At 39.6% G+C, this 23886-nt stretch overlaps 2 protein-coding genes across 2 annotated transcripts; one reads left to right on the forward strand and one right to left on the reverse strand.

Annotated features, from left to right (window-relative positions):
* The first annotated feature begins 2158 nt into the window (after positions 1-2158).
* LOC139381229 (pterin-4 alpha-carbinolamine dehydratase/dimerization cofactor of hepatocyte nuclear factor 1 alpha) lies at positions 2159-6466 on the forward strand. Its single transcript, XM_071124691.1, has 4 exons — positions 2159-2282; positions 3730-3861; positions 4176-4256; positions 4489-6466. The coding sequence occupies exons 1-4, from the start codon at positions 2280-2282 to the stop codon at positions 4579-4581; spliced, it is 309 nt and encodes a 102-aa protein (XP_070980792.1). The 5' UTR covers positions 2159-2279; the 3' UTR covers positions 4582-6466.
* Positions 6467-8450: 1984 nt separating this feature from the next.
* On the reverse strand, positions 8451-22958 carry LOC139381228 (sphingosine-1-phosphate lyase 1-like). The gene is made up of 14 exons (XM_071124690.1): positions 22789-22958; positions 17998-18163; positions 16648-16715; positions 14393-14540; positions 13275-13354; positions 12958-13086; positions 12732-12820; positions 12432-12540; positions 11965-12063; positions 11222-11368; positions 10833-11071; positions 10204-10350; positions 9900-10020; positions 8451-9776 (listed from the first exon to the last, which is right to left on the reverse strand). The coding sequence occupies exons 1-14, from the start codon at positions 22798-22800 to the stop codon at positions 9624-9626; spliced, it is 1707 nt and encodes a 568-aa protein (XP_070980791.1). The 5' UTR covers positions 22801-22958; the 3' UTR covers positions 8451-9623.
* Positions 22959-23886: the final 928 nt, after the last annotated feature.

Genomic DNA, 23886 nt, shown 5'->3' on the forward strand with positions numbered 1-23886 from the left:
AATTGATATGTTTTGCTTGTGTAGATGTTATGTCTTATGTTTAATTATGTGCTCAATATCTGTGAATACATTACCTGCAGAGAGTTGTGTCACAGCAAAGCTGTGACAAACACTGACAACGGGCTGGTACAGACCCTGCATGGAAGAGAAAACAGGTTAAGTAGATTCTAAAAATGCACTGGTTTGTGATGTTTGGGCATGATGTCACCGTCAAACACTGTATGCATGATGTTCTTTGTTTTATACAAATATGCAAGCATGTGCACTCAGAAACAGATGTACTGAGCATTGTTACACCTGTGAACGAAGCTAAAATATGAAACTGTCTTTTTGCATTTTTATCTAACAATATTGTTACCTCTCTGTAAATCTCTAGTTGACATTTTTACCCCTTTTCAACCTTGTAGAATTTATAGACAGACACTGTACCTTGTAACAGTAATCAGAGATGTCGAGGACATCAACTTTGGTTGGTAGAAGGTTATGGAGCGTAAGCCATGCCTGGTCCATTTTCAATGCAGGCAGTCTTAAAGAACAATGGATTCATAAAAATATGAATACAGTCATTTACAATTCCATGAAAAAGCTTTATCTGAATCATAACGATAAAGCAGGCGTAAAACACTGTAAATAGCATGCCTACAACTGACAACAAATGACAGTTTGCAAATTCTCTTTCCTCTTTTAAATGATATTCAATGTCAAATCTACACATTTCATTGTACTTTAAGATATGGCAAAGCTGTGACAAATTGTTTTTAAAAGTTGGTTATAAAGTGGTAACAGTAAATACAAGTAAACTGACACGTCATTTTGTGCTGCCTTGAAGAAAATGATCTAATATGTAAAAACGTCGCTCATTTTGGTTACAGTTGATAAAGTGAAGCCACGGTACTGTATATACAGCCACGTGGATTGAACTTTGCTGTTCGACTATGCATACACAGCCTTACACATTCTCTGTTGGACATCAAAATAAGACCACCTCTTTCGCCCTTACACCTGAAGGAGAACACTCGCCTGAATACAACTTTGCATTATGCTTTCCTTCATTTAGCTTGGTTGTATAAGAAGGAGCAAAAAAATAGTGTCTGTGTTGGAATTCTTCTGAGCTCTATTTCCTACTACAAAACAATTCCACTGCCACTCATCTTTATGACAGACAGTTACAAATAGTGTTTCAAGGGCAGTATGCATGCGTGCAGAGTAGTTCCCCTCGTTTGGCTTGGAGTGTCTTTGGGTTTGGATTGAGGGGATAAGACAACATAAACAGTCACATAAGGAGTTATATGTGTGCTTATAATGTATTATGAAGGGGTTATTCATAGTACATGGTACCTAAAGGTTTTACCCACACATTTGAAACCCTTTGCAATATGAACATGTGTGCATTGATATGTTGGTACTAAGACTCTATTGGTGTACCATCCCAGGGTCTGTCTTACGACAAAGGATATACAGATGAGAGGGAGCCATATTCTAAGGTGATATCATTTGGGGGAAAGAAGAGAGCTCAAACAACCCTCTATCAGTACAACAACCCCCATTACCCATCTACCTCAAGTTCTAGCCACTCAATATATGCACATTAACAAATCCTTTGCAGTGCAAATCAAACCAAACCACTGAAGCGGCATATTAATTTCCCACACTCATTCAGCCATTTAACATTATCACTTGTCACATCCTCTCCGTTGGTTCATTTCATTAACTAGTTAATTTCCATGAGCGCTCCCCGTGAGGGCTGAGTTCACAGGGGTCATCTCACAGTAGGGCAACTCATTAAACTTTGACCTGCATTGGACCATGACAGTGGGACAGAGGTAACCGTCGACTCGCTCAGACATATGGGTCTTCATTTAGCTAAGTCTACGTCTCCATCGCAGTAAACCATTGAACATTAGTATCCTGCACTCATGTGAATCAGTGATTTTTGATTACAGTAAGTGCTGTTGTATATGAGAACATAATGTGTGATCCTCCTTTCACGAAGAAAACATAATCCTACATGGTTGCCCTTTTCAATTTCCCCTCATAAAGACTGGCTAGAGAAATGGCGTTGTTATGGGCAACGGCAGAGGATTTATGATGATTGCCATGCTGAAGACAAGCTGGGCAGTATAACCAGAAGAGGGCATTTCTCTTCAGGCTTCTGCATGGACAGCTGAAACAGGACCCCCGCTTGCATTCCAGCTGCTAACTGCAATAGCAGATTGACTCACTGCAAGTGAAACGAGCAGAAGCCGAGCCCTCTGTCTCTCTGAGAACAGACAAAAACCATGGTGAGTGAATTGCTTCAATCTTATCAGAGGGCGCTGCTCATAGCCAAGTGCCAACTGTATTGTTATGTTGCTGCGTTGTCTTCAATAGATACTGAAGATGAAGCAATATGAGTTTTTACTGTTGATTGATCATTTAATCGTGCCAAATAGAATATTTGACGAACAGAATAGTAACTCAATATTATAACATGAGATGGCACCTAAAGTGTATACGTTGTTTTGCAATAAAACATATTATTGTCCTGACAGGAACAGTCTCTATGCAGCCAATCATTGGATGAGATGAGGTTGAAGCCTCAGGTTATTGTATGCCTGTGCTCAATGTGCTGTCCCCAAAATCTGTCAGCGTTTCTCAGATAGAACAGATTAGCCTGTTGCTAAGATACCTGTTGACTTCGTTCCACTTTATCAGCAGTATCGACTACTTCATTGTGACATGTTTGCTTTGTGTCTATGTTGGCTCAACACCATTACGTTCATTTGGGGGCATTGACAAATCCTCAAATATCTCCCTTCATTCATTCAGTTGCATGCCTTTTAATCTATAACACAAATTAGTTGAAGATGAGTGATTTGCTTATTATTGCACTCCATAGTCTGTGCCTTTTCCGTTCACAACTGCAGCTGACATAAGCCTCCTTTTTGATTTACCTTTCAGAATTAACTGAGTTTTAAGCTCATGTGATACCACATGTGTGAAGCGTTGTGGGATTCCCATAGACTTAGACATTGCATCATTATATCTGTCCCATTATGGTGTCTGAGAGCATGGGCAGCGCCTTTGATGCCATCTCCATTTTGAAATGGCCCATTTTCTTCTTCCACTACTTCTATGAGTTGGTAAACAAACTGAAAGTGTGCACACTGCCAGCTAGAGTGTGTTGTTTGAACAGGTATAAAGACAAGGTTGGCCATTTACTGCCATCTGCAGCTATGGAATGTTTCATCACAAGTATAATTCATTGGCTGAGCCCTCCTGGTGACCAGGATGGAATTATGTGATCCTTCCTTATCCCATAGGAAGTCCCACCCAGTTGACTACTTCCAAAATGGGGAAAGTCCTCGACCCATTCTAAAACGGGCTTTTGGGCACTTGAGTCCTCTATCTATCTCTATGGGAATTCTATTGAAGCGATATGGAGAATGCAATGAAGCCTCCCCCATTTTGAAAACCAGGGTGTTTGCAGTTAGGGTGAATTTTTTTTTATTAATAAAGCTGACACAATTCCCAATTCTACATAACCGGTAATTGTACATGTCTTGTTCTACAAAACACATTTCTATCTGAACGTTCTGTAACATTTGCACCCTTATGAACAGGCCTTGGAAATGCTATGCAACACTCTATTGATTCCAGATGGGCTTCTTTGTAACCAATCACAGTTTGCATTTGTGCAACTGCCCCCTTTACATTGGAATCCGGTGAATGTTTGCTTTGCTCTTCCAGGCCAGTAAAATCCAGGGTTTGAGTGAGGAGGAGAGGGACCACTTACTCCCCCTGCTACGGAACGCCCAATGGGTGGAGGTTGTGGGCAGGGATGCCATCTACAAAGAGTTCATCTTCAAAGACTTTAACCAGGTCAGAAAGGCTTGGACAATATACTCAAACTAGGGCTCAGGGCCCATTATTTATAAAGTGTCTGTTTTATCTAAGATCAGGTGCTCTCTGTCCATGCTATATTATTCATTATGTTCTAAAAGTCAACACTGATCCTAGCTAGATCAGCACTCCTACTCTGAGATACTTTTTGAATACAGGCACAGATTATTTTCTGACCATGTGACGTCAAACAAAATACGAAACTTGCTAATAAATGGCTGTAGGCTATACAATGCATATTACTTGACTGTGACAATAAGACCTTGGAAGTATAATCTGCTACTTTATCACAGGCCTTTGGTTTCATGTCCAGGGTGGCACTACAAGCTGAGAAGATGGACCATCACCCTGAGTGGTTTAACGTGTACAACAAGGTATTTCAATAAGCCCCTGCCCAAGGCCCACTGCCTGGGGTAAAATAGATATAGACAAAGCTGTTAGCGTCACTTGTTGTAAAAGGTATGTTGTGACTTGACATTTTTTTAAATGTAAATGTCCCTCTGTATGTCTCATTCTCACCCATTCCTGTCATTCTGGTTTCCATTTACCATGTCTTTCCTGCAGTCTCTCATCCTTATCCTCACTCCATCTTCTCCTTTCCCCCAGGTCCAAATCACACTCAGCACACACGACTGTGGGGGCCTCTCTCAGAGAGACATCACTTTGGCTACCTTCGTTGACCAAGCATCGGTCCTCTAAACAACTCGTGGCCTGCTGCCATTTCAGTTTATCATTTCAGTGGTGGAACCCAGAGCAGAGCCTGCCTATTAAATCGCTCTCCATACATTCATTCAGATGACTAACCTTTTAACAGGAACAGGAAATTATCAAACAGGAAATTACATCACAGAATCCCAATTAATATTTAATGTTTACAGGTCACTTTTAATTCAAACATTTTGCTGGTGTGGTGTTTGTTGCTTGACTGATGAAGCCAAATATACCTTTTAAAAAATTGCTTTGGTGGAAAGTGGATTTATTAGCAACCAGTGATTAGCCAGTAAAAAATACCATAGATACTGTATATCAAACATTCCTCTGTCCCCAACTGAGCAGAATCAGGTAATGTAAAATCAAGTTTCTAATGTACATATGACTTTAGCTCGGACTCTAAACCTTTGAAATCTGGGGAAAATCGATTTGTTCATTCCAACATATTTGCTATATAAAACACTGACGTTTTCGGTCTGTGTGTCTGAAATGGTTTTCCTGTGTAATGTTTTGTTAGTGACAAATAGTTGTTTGAATAACCAGTAAGTGTCTGTTTATTCATTTGTCCAAAGTGTAGCAAACAGACAAATGGGGTCAGCCTCAATATTTCACCCCTCCTAGAAATAATATTATAAAACAAGGTTATCACATTGAATGAATCTCTTGGAACAGCTGTTGTAGGTTTATTGAAATTGTTATGGTGCTCAGCTTCCTGTGTGCTAAAAGTATTTTGGAATCAATTGTTGTGCTGAAAGGAGTGTAACCATGGCCAACAAATGCTTTCCAACTGGGTTTTCTCTGGAATAATGAAGGGTAGCAAGAAGCTACTCAATAATACAAATAGCTACAAATTCATGCTACTATATTTTTAGATTTTCAAAAACATTTCATGATATTAAAATTAACATTTACATGTACAGTATAAATTAACTGGACCTTACTGAACTTGATGTTGCGAAGCCAAATCCATAAGGCTGATCGATACATATAAATAGAATCTACATTTTGAGATTCTATACATTGGTATTACCCAACAGCCCTCATTAATCTGGCCTCTGAAGGCATACAGGTGAATGTGATTTATTGCTGTGAAGATTATGCCCTTAGACAATAACAGAAGGCATGATCTTAACCCTACCTCCTTGAGGGCAAGGCGCTTTGTTAAGATTTACACTGTACAATTTAGACTATGGTGGGGTAAGCACTAAGCAGCAATTCAGGTACTATCACAATTTACATTAAATTACCTTTATGTTTCTCGCAATTTAATATACTCCTGGCTATTAAAAATGTCAACATATTAGTGGTTATTTCTCCATTGATGGCTCCACCTAAAAAATAGAAAACTACACATTGTCAGATCTTTGACCCTTTTGTTCAGTGGTACTGTATGGTTCCACTAACTACTATATTTACTGTATATTTTCAGGTAATCCAGCTAGTGTCCTCAACTCGTCTGAGGGCCACCCCGTCTATTGGTTTTCATAGTTGCTATATAATCAAGCATTGATTTTGAGCTAGAAAACCAATCAAAAGAACAAACTAGACACAGCCTTCAAGGACCAGGATTGACCCACAAATTAGTATTTACCCCAAAACACAATCGTTGCAGATAAGAAAAATCACAGTGATTAATAAGAATAAAAACAGTGGTCACACAGACAATGCTTAAGAATTATACAACAGGACTGGGCTAAAAGTAAAATGGTATGATTTAAAAGCCATCGCATCATCATAACATTGTCAGATTATTTCCCTTTTTATGACTCCAGAAGGTAAAACATCTACGACACAAACCACATTTCCCTGCACAGTTTTGTGGCTAAAGTAAAAGTATTAAAAATAAATGGAAGTTTCGGTACAATTTTATAAATACGACAGATCATTTGTTTGTTCGGCATGGTGTGATCTTTTTGTGTCTGTAAAATGTATGATGAGAGAAATGGCGGTGGAAACGCCTTTATGCGCCAAATAGAATAGATTTTTTTTTTGTCGGTACATAAACTTCAGCGAAAAAGAAAATGTTTTGTGCCCTACGTCATCACGCAATGAGTTTTATCCGCAACAGGTCTGTTTGGTGGAAACATCACTGGTGGGAAAGTGAGCATGCAGTATTTTCTTTGTTAATTTTTTAATATTCGTATGAATCTGTTGTCAATTTGATAGAAACCTAGCTACAGACATGGAAAGAAAAGTGGATATTCACTTAAGTTTGACTGCAAACACAAATGTGAAAGCACATGGAACATTTTGATGGAAATATAATTTGAAGTGTGTTTTGGGGGCATACCGAGTGTACATCCAGTAGTTTTTTTTTTGCAAACAGTTTTATACCAGTATTGCTTTTTTAAGAACACTGCAGTTTATCAAATGCCATACGTTTAAATGTTACATATGAAAAACTGAGGCAGGCTTTTCCGGTATTCTTTAGACCTATAATGACTGAACAAGCAACACAATTGCATTGAACAGAAACTGAGGTAGATAAAATTAGAAGCCAAATCAATTAGCTACAAGAACACATAACTGAGATGGAGACTTTACAACTTCTAAAGATATTTCAGTATGTATTCTGTTCATTGAGATCATTTCAGGTCTAAACCATTCAATTAAGGGCTAAACCATTGTCTCAAAGAATAGAGGGGGTAATGAATATGTTGATCAATGGATTGCAGTCTCAGATTCTTAATAACATAGTGGCGGTGTACAGTATACTAGGTCATGTGTTACAGCAGCCAGGGTTTCTTGCAGTCTAAATTATTACTGAAAGATGCAAATAGCCACAAACTGACCACAATTAGTCATACATGTATATATGCAATATAGTACAAGAGCCTAGGTAGGTAATGTTAAATTCAAAATGGGCTCAAGTCTTAAATGATTCAAGTATGTTGTCCTTACAAATACATGCAGAGAACATTGCTCCCTCCTGTTCACTGGGTAAGTATTTATTTCACTAGGACATTAGTGCTTTTCAGTTAAAACCATTATTTGTTGTAGATGAATCAGAAACTGACAAACACTGTTGTACCTGGAACATTGAGTATGAAAGATGTCCTCTGGCGATTTTTTTTTGTTTACTGTTAAAGCGATATCCCAAAGTACACACACTAAAGGGTAAAAAAAAATAAAAGTCAGCCTCTCCCTTGCTTGAGGAAAAGTAGAGGCGCAATAGAGAAAAATAGGAAAGTCCCCCTTTAGCGATATCATGATTTACCTGAACCACCTATTGAGATGTGCTTTTTGTTAAGTAAATCAGGTGTTAAACAAGGCAACAATGAACATGTCATCCTCCACAAATGATGCAGTGCAGTTGTCTGAGATATCGCATGTGACTAATGTACATACAGTTGATTACTGTAGTGCCTCCCTTGGGCCAATGAGTAATTCTGTAAATGCTAGATCTCTAGGGCAAGACATTTTGATAAAGAGGGAGTTGGCTTTAGCACAGACCTATAGGGAGCCGGCGGAACAGGAATTCCCTGTTACACAGAGATAGGGGGGCTCATAAGGGTGTAAGCTATCAACCAATACAGTGCCTTGTAAAAGTGTTCATCTCCCTTGGCATTTTTCCCATGTTGCATTACAACCTGTAATTTAAGTGGATTTTTTTATTTGAATTACATATAATGGACATATAAAAAAAAGTCTAAATTGTTGAAGTGAAATGAAAAAGGTTATGCCTTGCAGAATGGGCAAAAATCCCAGTAGCCCAGATGTGCCAAGCTAATAGACACCCCAAGAGACTTGCAGCTGTAATTGCTGCAAAAGTCAGCTCTCATTTGATTTTCTGTAACTACTACATGTGCCCATCTCATTGATATCAAATTATTAGAGGTAGGCAAGTTGTTTAAAAAAAAAAAAAAGGTAATTGTAATTATATCTACGGCCACTGCACGACCTGCATGTAGTGGTCATATGGTTGGGTATTCCAACAGTTTCCAAATCGTTTTACTGTTGCCCATGTTTTCATTTGTATTCATTTAATCCTTTATGACCATGAGTACCTCTGGGATTAATTATATGATTGACTATGCGCAAAAGTGAATTGAATTAATTCCACACCCACCATGCGTCATGTGAGGTGAAATGTGTATATTTTGGGATGTGAGCACTCAGTCTGTTTGACTGGATGAAGATCTGTTTTGGATCGAAACATTGTGAATAAAGCTGCGAATTTGGAGCTTTAACAGTGTGCAGGCTTTCCTGTTCTTTACACATATTCTTTATTAGCCCAGCCCCTACGTTGTTAAGGATGTGCGTATGACCACAAACTTTTCTAAAAGACAGATAATTCCCCCAAGTTCCATCAAAATATTGCGAGGGTTAGCTAGACTCAATAGTGGCCATGTTGTTTTAGGTACTAGTCTGGAAAATATTGCGCTGAGAGACCTTTGTTCATAGATGCCACATGTTAAGTTTCATGCAGATCGCTCATTTGGTGTCAGAAGAGTAGCATTGAGTGTTTTTTTATCACGGCAGACGCTTCATTCACATAAGTTTTGTCAAAATCGGGCCAGTGCTGTCTGAGATATCGCGTGTGACTAACGTATGAACGTACGGAGACAGATCAATAGTCCCATCCCCGATTTCATCGTGGGGGACAATTAATACAAACAGACCAAAACCCCTCAATGGTTTGAGCAACTATTCTATATATTTTTGTACAATAGGTGCTTTCACTTTCTACATATTTGAAGAATTCTCCTCACGATAGCTAAAAACAATGGCTTGTGCTTCAGAACATATCTGAAAAAAGGTGAGTAGGTAGATAAAAGGTGGGCAGGATAAGGCAAATGTTGAGTGATGTAGTGGGTGGACCAGAGGTGAGGCAGGCTGGTAACCAGGGCCGTGTTCATTAGTCACCGACCTGAAGAAAATGGACTGAAACATGGAGGGACTACTTGAGCTTATCCAGTAAACGCTCCTTTTCATTTTCCGTTGCAAAACGTTTCACAACGCTTACCATTATGTTCCCTAATGAACATGACCCAGGTGTGTGTCCAGGCCACAGCCAGCCTACTCCTGACTCAGTGGGCCTTGCCGTTGCCATTCATATGGGTCTTCTGAGGCTGAGACGACTTGGGCTCCTCTGTGCTGTAGAGGCAGTCCAAGAAGCCTCGGGAGATCTCGGTCACCATGGATCTGTCAGGGATGGACTGGGCCATGCCATAGATTGCTCCCTAGAACATGAACACATGAATGTAGAGCCATTTATCCAATTTATACAACATAAAATGAATGGATTAATATGGTGCACTGCTGTGTAGTGTATTCCAGGTAACGGAGTCAGCATTAACAATCACCATTCCAGTGGTCTTCTCATTGGGGTTTTTCAAAATGACAGCCACCTGCTCTTTGATGTCACTGATTAACTGTTTGGCCACACCTTCATGTGTGTGCAGTACAGTACAACAGATATGGATGCTGTGATGGGAAAAATATTTTTTTTTAAACACAGAAGGACTTTAAAAAAAAATTCAACATGAATTGATTGATGTCTTTGCTTGCTGGTATTACTTAAAAATAAAGTGCATAGTCAATATTCTATGAAATGTATACATTATAACTGATAAGTATGACTGAATTTCAAAGATGAGGAAAACATACCTGGATGGATACTGTAGCATGTTGAGATTCCAACCCTTTGAAGTCAGTGCGTTGGATAAACGAAAAATGTCGAAGACGTCAGAGCCTATTGCCACCACGGACACTTCAGGGTCTCCAAACACAAACACCCCATTTATCTTACGGATTCTGTCCGGAAATAAACGAAAACAAAACATGTTTATCTCATCCAAAAATAGTGAGATCACAATGTGCCTGCCAAGAGCTCTTATAAACAGTCAAATTTAACAACATTTTATATATAGGTTGACTGACGGATTAGGAATCAACAAAAAGAATATCAACACAGGTAGCCTAGCAGTTAAGAGTGTTGGGCCAGCAAACTGAAAGGTCACCATTTCGAATCCCTGCCCAACTAGGCGAAGAAAAAAATCTGTCAATGTGCCCTTGTGCAAGGCAATTAACCCTAATTGCTCCTGTGAAATCGCTCTGGATTAGAGCGTCTGCTAAATTACTAAAATGTTAAATATCTTGATGAGAAAAACTACCATAATGTTTCAGATTGTACCTATAATAGTCTCGCTTTACCATACATCCAAGTCTTGTTCAGTGAGAAAGCCAGAAATCAAGGTTCTGCTGATAAAGACTGCAGTAAAATATGAGTCCCTTACTCTGTCTTGATGGTACGTGCAGTGTCAATTATCTTCTTGGTGGCCTTTATGTAGCCATCCTCTCCCATGTGCATCATGGTAGCCCAGCACGCTGCGATGATACCGCCTGGCCGAGATCCTGCCACTGATGGGGACGCATAGATGCCCCCTTGCCAGTCTGGAGCCACAAAGTACTGGTAGTGCCTGTACTTCTTGTCACTATACAGGATCACTGATGAACCTTTAGGGGCATAGCCATACTGGAGAGTAGAGGTAGAACAAAAAAACTATTCTTAGTCAACACCATAACCGGTTAAACGACATGTCTATGGAACAATGAGCATCTTATGATCGAAAATCAAGAGGGACAAAATGTTTGGTAAGACAGCCTGGGATCCACACCCTCTTACCTTGTGTGTGTCTGCAGATATACTGGTCACACCCTTTACCCTGAAGTCAAAGGGAGCCAGTGGGTAATTGGCTTTGGCCATGAACACGATGAGAAACCCTCCCAAACAAGCATCCACATGCAGAGGGATGTTGTACTTTAAAGCCAGCTGAAAAACACCATGTGGGATGGATTAGGTCATTTCATGTAAATTACTATGCTACAACAATGTTGTTATTACAGTGTTACTACAGTACACAGGTATACAAGCAACTTAATGTTAAAGATTCAATGCAGACATTTTTGGTTCAATATCAAATGATTTCTGGGTAACATTAAGTACCTTACTGTGATTGTTTTCAAGAAATTTTTAAAACAAATATATATATATTTTTAGCAAAAGAGTAATTTCTCAAGCGATAATTTTGCTACAACTATGTGGGAGTAGTCTGAGTAGGAATTGGAAAACTGACAATTTGCTGTTATCGGCAGAGAGGTTGGGAACTCTTAACTAATTTACCATAGGGGGATGTCGCCATGAAAGGCCAAAACTCCATCCCACCAAAATAGGCTGAAATTTCAGGCGGCCTTTTCAAAACAGCCTTTCACAGTATTATTCCAACCTCCTAGTTTGAAAATATATATAAAACACAGGAACATTACTGCACTGGGCCGTTAAGTATCCCCCCCCCCCCCCCAAAAAAAAAAAAAAAAAAACTTACTATGACTTTCCTTTTACAAGTACATAACAATGAGACAATTTACCTTTCCTACTTCCTCAATAGGATCAATGATTCCATGCGGGAACTGGGGTGCGGAACATACAAGCATGGCTGTGTTCTTGCTGATAGCTCTCCTCATCGCCTATACAGAACAAGTTGGAGTTGAAGGTGTCACAATATTGCTTTAAGACAAATGATTATGGTGGTGATAAGTCTCATCTACACTCACTAAGAACGAGTAATTCTAGTTGTTGCCACCATGTTTTTTGTAACTATTGCGGTCGTGTCTGAAATGTTCATCTTGAACAGTCCAAACTGAGGATGTGATCCCCAGTCAGTAACGGAAGTGCCATATACATCACACTCTCTCGTTACCTAGAGTAGGCTGGGATCTAGGCTACAGTTCAACTGGGAATTTGTACACCAACAACCTTTTCAGCGCATGTTGAGCACCGATTGAATTTATTCTTTAGAATAACCATTTGTACAGGAACTAATACATATTCACACCTTAACATCCACTTTCAATGTATTTTTGTCCAGGGGGATGTGAACAAGCTTCATTCCAAAGTAGTTTGCTGCTTTGTCAAAGGCGGCATGGACACTGACTGGTGCAATGCTGCAAAATTAGGGGAGGAAATACAACACAAATGATTCCCAGTACTATATAAAAATGTATTTCACAGGTGATATTACCATTTATGAGACAGACAACATCTCAACAATGCAAATCAAGCTTGTTCTGAGGTCATCTGGTGTGAAAGTTCAAAAAAAAATAATCTGGAGGCTACATTTTGACAGTGAACTTACATTTCAGGATGTTTCACACCGCGCTCATAGGCCATGTCTCTGTACGCCTTGCATGCCATCAATATGCTTTCAGTTCCTCCAGAGGTGACCTGAACAAAGCAGAAACAACAAGGAACAATCCGTGTTCAGAATGTGCCAGTGAATAGGTTTTGATTATTCTCTCAAGTAGAACATTTCTCAAGCCCTGGGTCAGTGAGTCTTGTGGAAGTACTGAAGGTAAACTCACTGTGCCACAAGTGTTGGGCCCACCGTTGAAGAGGGTACACGTCATTCTTACAACCTCTGCCTCCATCTTCCTCACACCAGGAAAGATGTCTGGGTGAAGTGGGTTGCTCCATGCAAAGTCTCCATACACCTAGCGACAAGAGGAAGAATATCAAAAGAAATCAGTAAGATATGGGATTTGTCATACAAAACAACAAGGCATATTCCGACTGTAGTATGAGCTCTAAATTCCACGTATTTCGGGAAAACGTATTACTCAGAATACTACACACAGAAGTTTAACGAGACAAAAACGGTTGGTTTGTGGACTAGACATACCTTCACCAAAAGTTTGGTAAGTGTCTGATCTCCCCAGTACACTGCACCGGACACTCGTCCATTCTCCCAATCCACTTCATCTGTGAAGAGCAGACAACAGCAATGCCTCAGGAAACAACTATATACTGTAACTCCACATCAACTACAAATGTAAAAAATATATATATATATATATATATATATATATATATATATATATATATATATATATATGTTAAAAACCCCCTGGCACACATGTCACATATTCTAGGATAAAAGTAGTCAATACAAAAAGGCACTGTAGGTCATTGGCTCCATAATATTGTCATTAAATTGCATTATGGCTCCACAGAAGGAAAAAAAAAAGGCAGTCTAGAACTTGTCAAAGCAACTTATTAATTAACCAGGTATCCATCCAAACTCTTTATGTGAGTAAAGTACATGTTGTATAAAAAAAATAAAAAAATGTTGACAAAACACACTATAGACAAGGTGGGATCTATTTGTCTGTAAAATGCATTATGCAAAAAATGTAGGTGAAAATGCTTTTATGCGCATATCTTGATATAATAACCATCATATCGAAGTAAACTTGGATTCACATTATGACATGTTGTGTGGTCCTCCCACTACCACTCGTTGGGAAAGCATGCAGTTTGTTAGGCTACAGACATAATAATGTGATCATTTAGGCTATATGTGCGCTCTAGCCAACAGTGTGAGCACACGTGCCAATACCAGAACGGGCACACTTGCTATATTACACAACAATTGTGAGAAAACCATCAGTAGAATTGAAAATGCAATGGAAACCCATTTTTTATTAAAAAAAATAGATTTGGTACTTGGGAATATAACTGCAAAATGTATTTTTAAGTGCACTGTGTCATCACGCACAGCCTTTTATCTGCAAACAGGGACTTTGATGGAAACACATCTCTGGTGGGAAAAGATTGTTGAATTATTGCATGAAAATCTGTCACCAATTGGATGGAAACTTAGATTATGTTTCATTTTCTAGGATCTAGTCAATACAAAACATATTAGGGCAGTGGGGCACTGTAGGTCATCGGCCCCATTTAACTACAAAGAAACAAAGCACTCCAGAACATGCCCTGGGATAACTCTCAGCCACTTACTCAGTGTTTCGTACTCGCTGATCCTGTCTAGAACTTCAGCTTGCGTTAGCCCTTGTTCAGGCAGCTGTTTGGTGTAGTTCATGCCCTCCTTCAGTGTGCAAAGACTGACAGACATGTCATCCAGGGCCTTGTTCAGCTGGGTCTGGATCTGTCACAAAGACACACTGAGTCAGTCACATTACACACATCACTGCTCAGACAACACAAACCATTTCCTAGAAGCAGTGACCCATTATGGCATTGAGAATGTCTAGGCTACAACACTCTGGCATTGACAACTTATCTAAAATATTGAAAAATCAATGAAAGCAATCAAAACTGGCTAGTTGTTTTTGTGAAAGTAGAGGTGATAGCAGTGTTGTGTTCGAGACCAACTAAAGCAAGACCAGTTCCAGACCAAGATTGGTGTAAATTAAATCTGAGTCAAGACCGGAGGGGTAGGTGAGACAGAGTCAAGACCGGGAGGGGGGCAAGGGTTCCGAGACCAGAAAAAGTCCAATTCAAGACCATGATTGTAATTGTCAAAGCACCACCATAAGAGTCTAAAATGTCCAGTATTTCTGTGTTCAAAATTCAGAAGAACAAAAGGATTCTTAAGACATTCAGAATGGTGAAAAAAAAATGTTGAAGGACAAGGACATTCCTGTGTTTTTGTATTGGAGCTCGCTTGCCATTAGTCATATCTTTGAAAATAACTTGTGTGAAACACTGTTGCATTTAAACTTTAGGTCACTGTGTGCTAAACATGAAATATGTTTTGCAATGGGAAGTAATAGTTGCACATTTAGATTAGGAAACGCTTAGCCAAATGGTTGTGTGTTTTGTATTCTTATGATTGGGACACACTGGCTTATTATGTCCGAGTGAATGGACTGTTTATCATTTAACATCATGCTATGTGTGACTGCTGTCTTTCCATCAGCCCTATGCAGGGTAGTGGTGCCTGGAGAAGTAGGTATATTCAAATTGTACATTAAAAAAATCCCAAACGGACTGCCCAGCGAAGGAAAGGCACCCTGTGTGTTTTCCAGTTTTTTTTTTTTTTTTACAAATTAGTTTTCATTTTTTCAGAGTCGCACTCTCAAAACCCCACCTTTTTTATGTGACATCCGCAACAATTCTTAAACCACATCAAGAGACTATTTTTCGAGGACTGGGAACATAATAATGTAGTCTTTTTTTTGCTCAACCTACACCCCTGATGCAAACAGCTCATGATGACTGAATTGCGCAACACAAATAGCCCACTAACCAAGACTACTGATCAAACTTTCTCAATACCTGGTTTGCATACCCATTGTTGCCTTAGTTAACATTTAGTGGTAGATAACATGAATTGAAACGTTTTTCTTACCTACCGGCTACCAATATCATTCTTCTGTGAGCTGCTCCATGCCAAAACCAGTTGAGAGCTGTGCGCTCTGCCTGCAGATTATATTCTGCTGAAACAAGGCTGAGTGCGGCACGCATGTGAATATATTTCATTTGCTGTGCGATTGTGTAGTCTACTTTGCACATGATTTCTCGATTGTACTACATAATTGATAAATCGTATACGCAATGCCCGTAAAAAAGTGGGTATACGGCGACTGCAGGTATTCATGTTTAAAGAAAGGAGTGAATACATTTGACCTGGCAAAGAAGTTTCTTTATTAATCGTTTTTATTTAACCTTTATTTGACCTGACTAGGCAAGTCAGTTAAGAATAAATTATTATTTACAACGTCGGACTACACGCATTTATGCGCTTACTGAATGGAATCTGATAATGAGGTTTTTTTTTAAACTCCGCTGGTTTTGGGAAGAAATAGTCCTCACTGCCCGAGACAGAGTCAAGGCCGAGTACAAATGTATCCGACACAAGACCGAGACACTCAAAATGTGGTCTCGAGTACTACAGCACTGGGTGATAGCATACCAGGAAGATCTGGGCTAGTATTTGTGGCAAGAGAGCATTTAAAATAAGATATGCAAAATCAGTTTTGTGAATATACCCATCTGATTAAAGTGTAGCCTATTCACACTCTTCAGTTGAATCCAAATACAGTTTAGTCATTCCGTTAGGTTAGACAGTAATGACCAATAGTAACCCAGCATTATCACAAGTCCATGATGTAAACTGTGTCAAAGGTCTCACCCCCCCCCGCCCCAATGCCGACACTCAGTCATTAGTGAGTGACTCATCCCACACTAGACAAGGAAGAGTACGAGCACATCTGTAGAATAGAGGAACAAAATAACCGCTTGAAACTTACTGCCGCGCCAACAAAGGGTATTTTTCTGATGAGTCGAAAGCACTGCTTCTTGATTCGGGATGTCAGGGCTATTAAGCAACAAAGAAAGAGACGATTGTGTTGAAAGAATGCTAGATGAGCACGGGAGAAAACCACAAGATGAATTCAATGGGGACTTTTTGATTAATAAAAACAGCTGATTGGAGATGGCAGACAAATCAAAAAGGCCAACAGCTGGCCCACAAGCTAATCCTGGAACACCGTTTCTTGCCAACAATCCTGTCAAATGAGATTATGTGTACAGCCAGTTAATGCCATCAACAACAACAAAAAAACGAATTGTAATTTCCCCTGATTTGGAATATGAATGTCACTAATCTGTGGAATTCTAGAAAACGCACAAAACATCAGTGGGAACACAACATGTCTGACATGGCTCTATGTCACTTGTAATAGCTGTAAAACACATGTACTGTACAAAAGAGAGCCAAACTGAAGTTTGGAGCAAGAAGAAAAATAGCAACTAAAGTTCAAAGGTATTTAAAATTGCTGGCCAGCACACCTCTGATTAAACCAAAAACCACTCTCCTTAAAGTGCTTTAACTGATCACAGAGATTGTTTTGTCAGCTGATCTTTACTCACAATTGTATCAGGAATAAGTATTCAAGGCCACACAGGGATTGACATTAAGGGTTGCCCTATTGCTCAGGGCAAGTGATAAGTGCAGTTGTGCAAATTGAGCCTGCTCTGAGGTTGGGGATTGACAATAAGGGTTGCCCTATTGCCCTGGATAAGTGATCTGAGCAGTTGTACAAGTTGAGCCTGCTCCCATTGAGCAGGGGATTTTTACTGATAACAACCAAAAAGGAATGAATTCTCAAAATCTGGTTTTTCTGATTCCTCCTCTGTGAGTAGCCAAAAATAGCTACTTCAAACAAGTAACCATAATCTTCAGGCAACCCCAAAATACTCCTGTGCCTTTCAGACCTTAATGTCAATCCCTGCCATACTTCAAATTCTACTCTGGGTGTTTCAATGCTGACACCTTTCCCTGCGTCTAAATTCTCTACCAGCCTACACTTGAGCACTTCACCCAACACATTTTCAAGCATTGGATTGACGTAAGCATGAGCTAGAGAGAGTTTATACCATATTATTGCGCCAGTCCTTTTAAATCCATGAGAGGAAGTGAACAAGTGCACACTTACTCAGACTGGTAAAGAATCATGAAGCAGCATTGTCTGAATAACCCCCCCCCCCCCCCCCCCCAAAAAAAAACTCTCCATAATGTAGAACACAAAAACACCCACGTCACTTTTTATCCATGCATATAATAAACACATGCCTCATTACTGAATCTGAAAACGTACTTTCTTGCTGAAACAGGAAGCCTTTGACCCAGACTGCTCCTAAGGTAGATATGAGAGTAGCTCCAATGATCTGCCATGGTTCCAACGCCTCACAGTTGGTGTTCACAAGCCGCCTGCCTTCCTCCAGGTAGAGCAACAGCATCTCCTTGTACACCTCCAAGGCACTCTAGAAACAGAGAGAGATTACATTGCAAATTAACAATGGTCTAACAGTTGCAGATCCATCTGCACTGCTATGCAACGTGTAAGGATTTTATGGAGGATTCCAAGGACTACACATGCATATAGATAAAACTGCTGAGAAAAGGAAAATATGGTCATGGCTATAAAAAAAATATTTGACTTTGTTTTAAAGATCATACAAAAGTAAAGCTTTCATCCTACAGTGTCTTGCTTTGGGTTGAATATTTTCCCCTTATATGATCAAAATAGTGCGAGACAGAAACATGTCCCAACATGGACATCAGAGACACTGACTGTCCCCGCACATCATAGTCAATTATTCACATGAGTACTCGTAGCAGCTTCACATCCCATGCACAAAATGTTAATGGAAAAGTCACAACACACATTTTACAATGCAATTTGCCTACCTTGTAATCAATTGACATGTTCACCACACTTTCCATCATATACAGTTCCACACACCATCTGTCAACTAAACATTTGTGAAAGTGGGAATACAATGCCCAACAAGCAATAACAAGTCTACCTCTGATTAGATTTCAATTGCTGTGGAAACGTGACACAATTGCAGTTGTGAAATTTGGTCAGAGAGAGAGAGAGAGAGAGAGAGAACGTGACTAGGACTGACATATAGCTAATATTCCTGAACCAGGACCAGGTGAGGAGGTGGAATAAGAGTCAGCTGACTAAACTCTGCCCCTATCAACCATTCGACATAACATATGTAACCAATGGATAGGAGAAACCTTTCCTGTCCAAAAAATTATAGTACAGAGAAAGTGCAATAACATGCGACTGAAAAAGTTCGTTATCAAATCGACTTAAAAGCTCATCGCTATCTGTGAACATTGAAAGAAGTGTCACTGATGTACTCCAAATACAGAGAACAGCATGTAAGAGAAATACACTGTTTTAGGTGTGGATTATTGACTAACTGCTCGTATCATATTTGCATTTAACAAATGAACAGGAAATAGGCATAATGTCATTAATTTTATGAAGCTGTAAAGATGAGCACATCTATTCTCTCTAGATCACTGGTTTTTACAACACTATGCTTGTCTGCTTGATAACAACAAAAAAAGATTGTATCCATAAAAGGTTCACATAATCAAATAGAGATAAGCTTAAGGTCCATAGGACCGTAAACTTACACAACCACTATTCATAACCACTGGAACTAACATCACATAATGCTTTGGTGGGGATATAACGTTACTGGTGATGCATTCCCATGACATCATGCAAACTAACCATGCTAAACTCAAAAGTATTTGTTTGCAATGCAAACACTGAGGTACTTTGTTTGAAATGTAGGCTTTAATTGACTGAATGACTAATTGCGTAAGTGGAAGCACATCATTCCAGGTCTAGTAAAGTCACAGCAAACAAAATAGCAACAGTATGACATAAACAAAAGGTTTATGTAATAAAGAGTACTGACATTTTACAGACGGAGCCTTTATGTCTTTGCATAATGACAAACCCAAATTTGACAATGAATGAACCTGAATAGAAGCCTGCCTTTCAATGACAATACACCCCCTGACGACAGTTGCTCAGTCTACTTGTCTGTGTAACATGCTCTACGACAGGTTTGCCAAGGTTAGACAAGTAGAGCAGAGTCGGGAGCAACGAAAGAACCATACCATGTGACCAGCCATGTTTCAGATGGGCAGCTTATCTGAATGCCTTATCATAAGATTAGGCTTCACTGTCCATCTTAAATAGTGTAAAACAACAACATTTTGTCAGGACTCTGAAATATGTATGCAAAAGCTGTAGTACCCTTTGAGTTCAGTGCTTCTGTAGCACAGACGACAGAGCTGAGCATCCAGTGCCAAATCTGTTTTCATCTTCCATAAACTGGAGTGATTACATTTTGTCATCATGCTTCAGGGCAAAAGGCAAGTCCCGATGCAACAGGTACATGAACCATTCGCCACATATACTGAGTGTACGAAACATTAGGAAAACCTGCTCTTTCCCTGACATAGACTTGTGAATTCAGGTGAAAGCTATGATCCCTGATTGATGTGACTTGTTAAATCCACTTCTATCCGTGTAGATGAAGGGGAGACAGGTTAAAGAAGAACTTTTAAGCCTTGAGACAATTGAGATATGGACTGGAGTATGTGTGCCATTCAGAGGGTGAATGGGCAAGACAAAAGATTTAAGTGCCTTTGAAAGGGGTATGGTAATAGGTGCCAGGGTTTTTCATGCTCAACAGTTTCTGATCTGAATCAAGAATGGTCCACCACCCACAGGACATCCAGCCAACTTGACACAACTGTGGGAAGCATTGGAGTCAACATGGGCCAGCATCCCAGTGGAACGCTTGACACCATTTAGATTCCATGCCCCGATTAATTTAGGCTTTTCCGAGGGCAAAACGGGGGTGCAACTCAATATTAGGAAGGCGCTCCTAATGTTTTGTACACTCAGTGTACATGCTCCAACACATTTCTTTCTGACATTTTTCAAATAACCTACTTTGCCTGTTACAAAACATTTGTTCCGGCCATCTTTGTATTAGGAGAGCAATGCAGTGCTGTAGCCCGGCCTTCATGCCTATTTTGTTCTCCCTATTGTTGGGTAAACACCCATGCCCCTGGTTTCCCAGGCCAGCCGTATTCTGTAAGGAGACCTTTGTTGTGTCCAAAGGGAGGTCATATTTCTCCTGGGAATGTGCTGGGTGTGAGGAGGAGGCTACTGCTATGGAAGACATCAAGGAGAAAATGGTCTGATAACATACACACACTCAGAGTTTTTTCTGGATCAAAAAGAGGCTTAGGGGGTGGGCGCAGAAATGTCTGCGGTTGGCCCGTAGGCACGGCTGAACTTAGGAGATATTTTTTAGAGGCCCCCCATCTTGGCGGTGTAGAGACATTTTTAAGCCAATTTCTTGCAGATCAATGCATTTTGTCAAGGCTAAATGCTGTTTTTTTTGCTCAAACATAAAATCAATACTCCTAAATTAATTGTTTTCTTCTCCACGACTGTCTAGCTTTTATTTTTGGTGATTGTTAGTTCTCAAAAATGATATTATAAAAACATACAGAGGCCCATGATCTTTTCTACATACTTTTTAATCTGATTTTAGTCATTTAAATGTACACTGGAAGTGTTTTTCCACCCCCCATTTTAATTATTTTTTAACACCGTTTGGAGTTATGCGGTCCACCCAAGGATTTCAATGAAATTAGTATCAACACTGGTTTGGAAAACACATTCTATGAATTCTTAGGTCTGTATCTTATGGAAATTAGACCTTATACAAATAATCATGTAAAATACCAACATCTGAGCGTGTGCAATACTTAAGAAAATATCCTTTATAATCAGTAACATGCATAACATTCCACATTGTACTATGAATTTGATTATGCAGAATCACTTTAGTGGTTTTGTCGTATTTCCTTTTCTTTTCATTTAATGTCGACTGGATTCAGTCGGGGTTTGACCTAGAGTAGAGTACAACACACCACATGAAGAGTGGTTTCTGGGAATTTACAAAACTGAGCAAATCCATGAAATTCAGAATAGGGGGGGAATTTATTTGCCTTTAGTGTCTGGGTTTGGAGGCTGCATTCACCATGACCTAGGTAATACAATACATAGCAAAAAAAAAAGTGTTGACGGTACTGATGTCCAAAGACGAACATGTGGCTGCTGATATCTGTATCCATCGTATTACAGTATATAAGCCTATAGCCACATAGTATGTTTGTGCTAAACAGGAAGTCTAATGATAGGCAGTGTACAATGAGGCTCAGTGTGGAAATCTCAGTGTAAACCTCCCTTCATTTGTCTTCAATCACTGCAAATGAGATTGCCTGCAAGTTTTGTGGGGCAAAACCTGTCAAGCTACAGCATTAGTGATGGCTATACTCCATAATAAGAACACTGAATTTTATGACAATTTTGCCCCATTTCTATAATGTATTTGGCCAATTATTCACTTGAACAAATGTAATAACACCCTGCATTATACTGCAAACGCAGGGGTTATAAAATAAAATAAAATCTACAACTAGAAGGGTATGCCTACAAGCATGAATGGTTGTTGAGGCAGTTAAAACCAAATGTTGTTCACAAGAATCAACACCTCTGGAAGATGCTTGAGGTTTCCATATCAGATTCATTTATATTTGTTTTTATGCCACATTATTCTCTCTGAATATATACAAAATAAACACTACCCTAAAGAAAATGATCCTCACACTTGAAAAAGGTTCAACCTCGAAATAATTATAAATGCCGGGGGTGTTATTCAACTAGTAAGTCAATAAAAACGTGCTATAGTCACTGTAACATTGCGCGAGCGATGGCAACATTGTAGCGCTCCAGGGCAAGCAATATGATTGTGTAGACAAACTTCTCTCACTCCACTGTTCTAGACACTTTACTAGGCTATAGGTTGCAGCAATACTGTAAACATCATGATTATAATGTAAATCATTTGTCAGCAAGACCTACTGCTCGTATTCTTTTTGACACACGGAGGTAGCAGCATGGCTCAAGCTAACGTTAATTGTACATGTATTCAATACCATGTAGGCTACTTAGAGAAAGAACATGCATCTGGGTATATTATTTACTTACCAAATAGTCCATAGTTAGTGTCAAGGCAAGCCTTCAGCAAATGGTTGTCTTCACTTTTTAGTGGTAGCGAAAGTCACTCCAATATCTTTGTATAGCGTGCTTTGTGATCGAGGATCTGATTTACATGGCACTATATCACAGACAATCGTAACCTAAATTCAGGAAGCGACAAGCAAGCAAGGAAACAACCGTGTCCCGTCTTAAAGGGGAAGTTCACCAATTGGAATATGTAGATTTATTTTCACACCTTCTGTGATTGTAGTTGATCACTAAAACCGTTTTTTTTTCATTACAGAGAAAATTGGCAGATACATTGTGCTGAGTTATCACTTGCCGTTGACTACAATGCATTATGAAAATATGTCTACCAATGTGTCTACCTCTACATAGCCCTTGATCATAACCCAGTTCCATTTAAAAAATTTTTTACACATTTAACAATTTTTATTTAACCGTTATTTAACTAGGCAAGTCAGTTACGAACAAATTTTTGTTTACAATGATGGCCTACCCAGGCCAAACCCGGACGACGCTGGGCCAATTGTGCGCCACCCTTTGGGTGTGCCACCCTACGGAACCAGGGACTGCAGTGACGCTTCTTGCACTGAGATGCAGTGCCTTAGACCGCTGCGCCTCTCAGGAACCCATTACACATAACATGCTGACCACACCGCTCGCGAGCGTTGCAAAATAAATGTACACGTACATGTTATTCAATCATTGCACCCACACTGCTCCTGCGCGTCAACGAGCGTATGCGTAGCCAGGCGCTAAAACAGAACTTGATTCTATTTGTGACGCTTGTCCCGCCTCTCCCAGCCTCTCTCAACAGTTTTTAGGAGCCTATACCCACTTGGGTGATTGAAAGATAAACTGAGGTCCACACTTCAGTCGAGTTGGTGGTGGTAATGCACCTTAAAGTTGGTTGCCAACCGCCATATAAAGTCCAAAGAAGAAGAAGAAGCCTGAAGGAGAAGAGAAATAAAAACATACAAAATCATCTGGTCAAAAAGAGTATAGCATTGAATGTAAGGGAAGCCAGCGATCATTTGGCCTCCCTTGATAAAAAAAGAAATAATAATAATAGCCAATCAGCAT

This window comes from Oncorhynchus clarkii, chromosome 23 (assembly GCF_045791955.1).
Source record: "Oncorhynchus clarkii lewisi isolate Uvic-CL-2024 chromosome 23, UVic_Ocla_1.0, whole genome shotgun sequence".
In the NCBI taxonomy this organism is placed as follows: domain Eukaryota; kingdom Metazoa; phylum Chordata; class Actinopteri; order Salmoniformes; family Salmonidae; genus Oncorhynchus; species Oncorhynchus clarkii.

Bases quoted from the DNA above. Each gene is read 5' to 3' on its own strand.
- LOC139381229 (XM_071124691.1), top strand. The intron at 3,862-4,175 runs GTCAGAAAGGCT...ACTTTATCACAG, and splicing joins TCTTCAAAGACTTTAACCAG to GCCTTTGGTTTCATGTCCAG. The intron at 4,257-4,488 runs GTATTTCAATAA...CCTTTCCCCCAG, and splicing joins GGTTTAACGTGTACAACAAG to GTCCAAATCACACTCAGCAC.
- LOC139381228 (XM_071124690.1), bottom strand. The intron at 14,541-16,647 runs GTAAGTTTCAAG...TCTTTGTGACAG, and splicing joins TACCCTTTGTTGGCGCGGCA to ATCCAGACCCAGCTGAACAA. The intron at 9,777-9,899 runs GTGATTGTTAAT...TTCATGTTCTAG, and splicing joins ATGAGAAGACCACTGGAATG to GGAGCAATCTATGGCATGGC.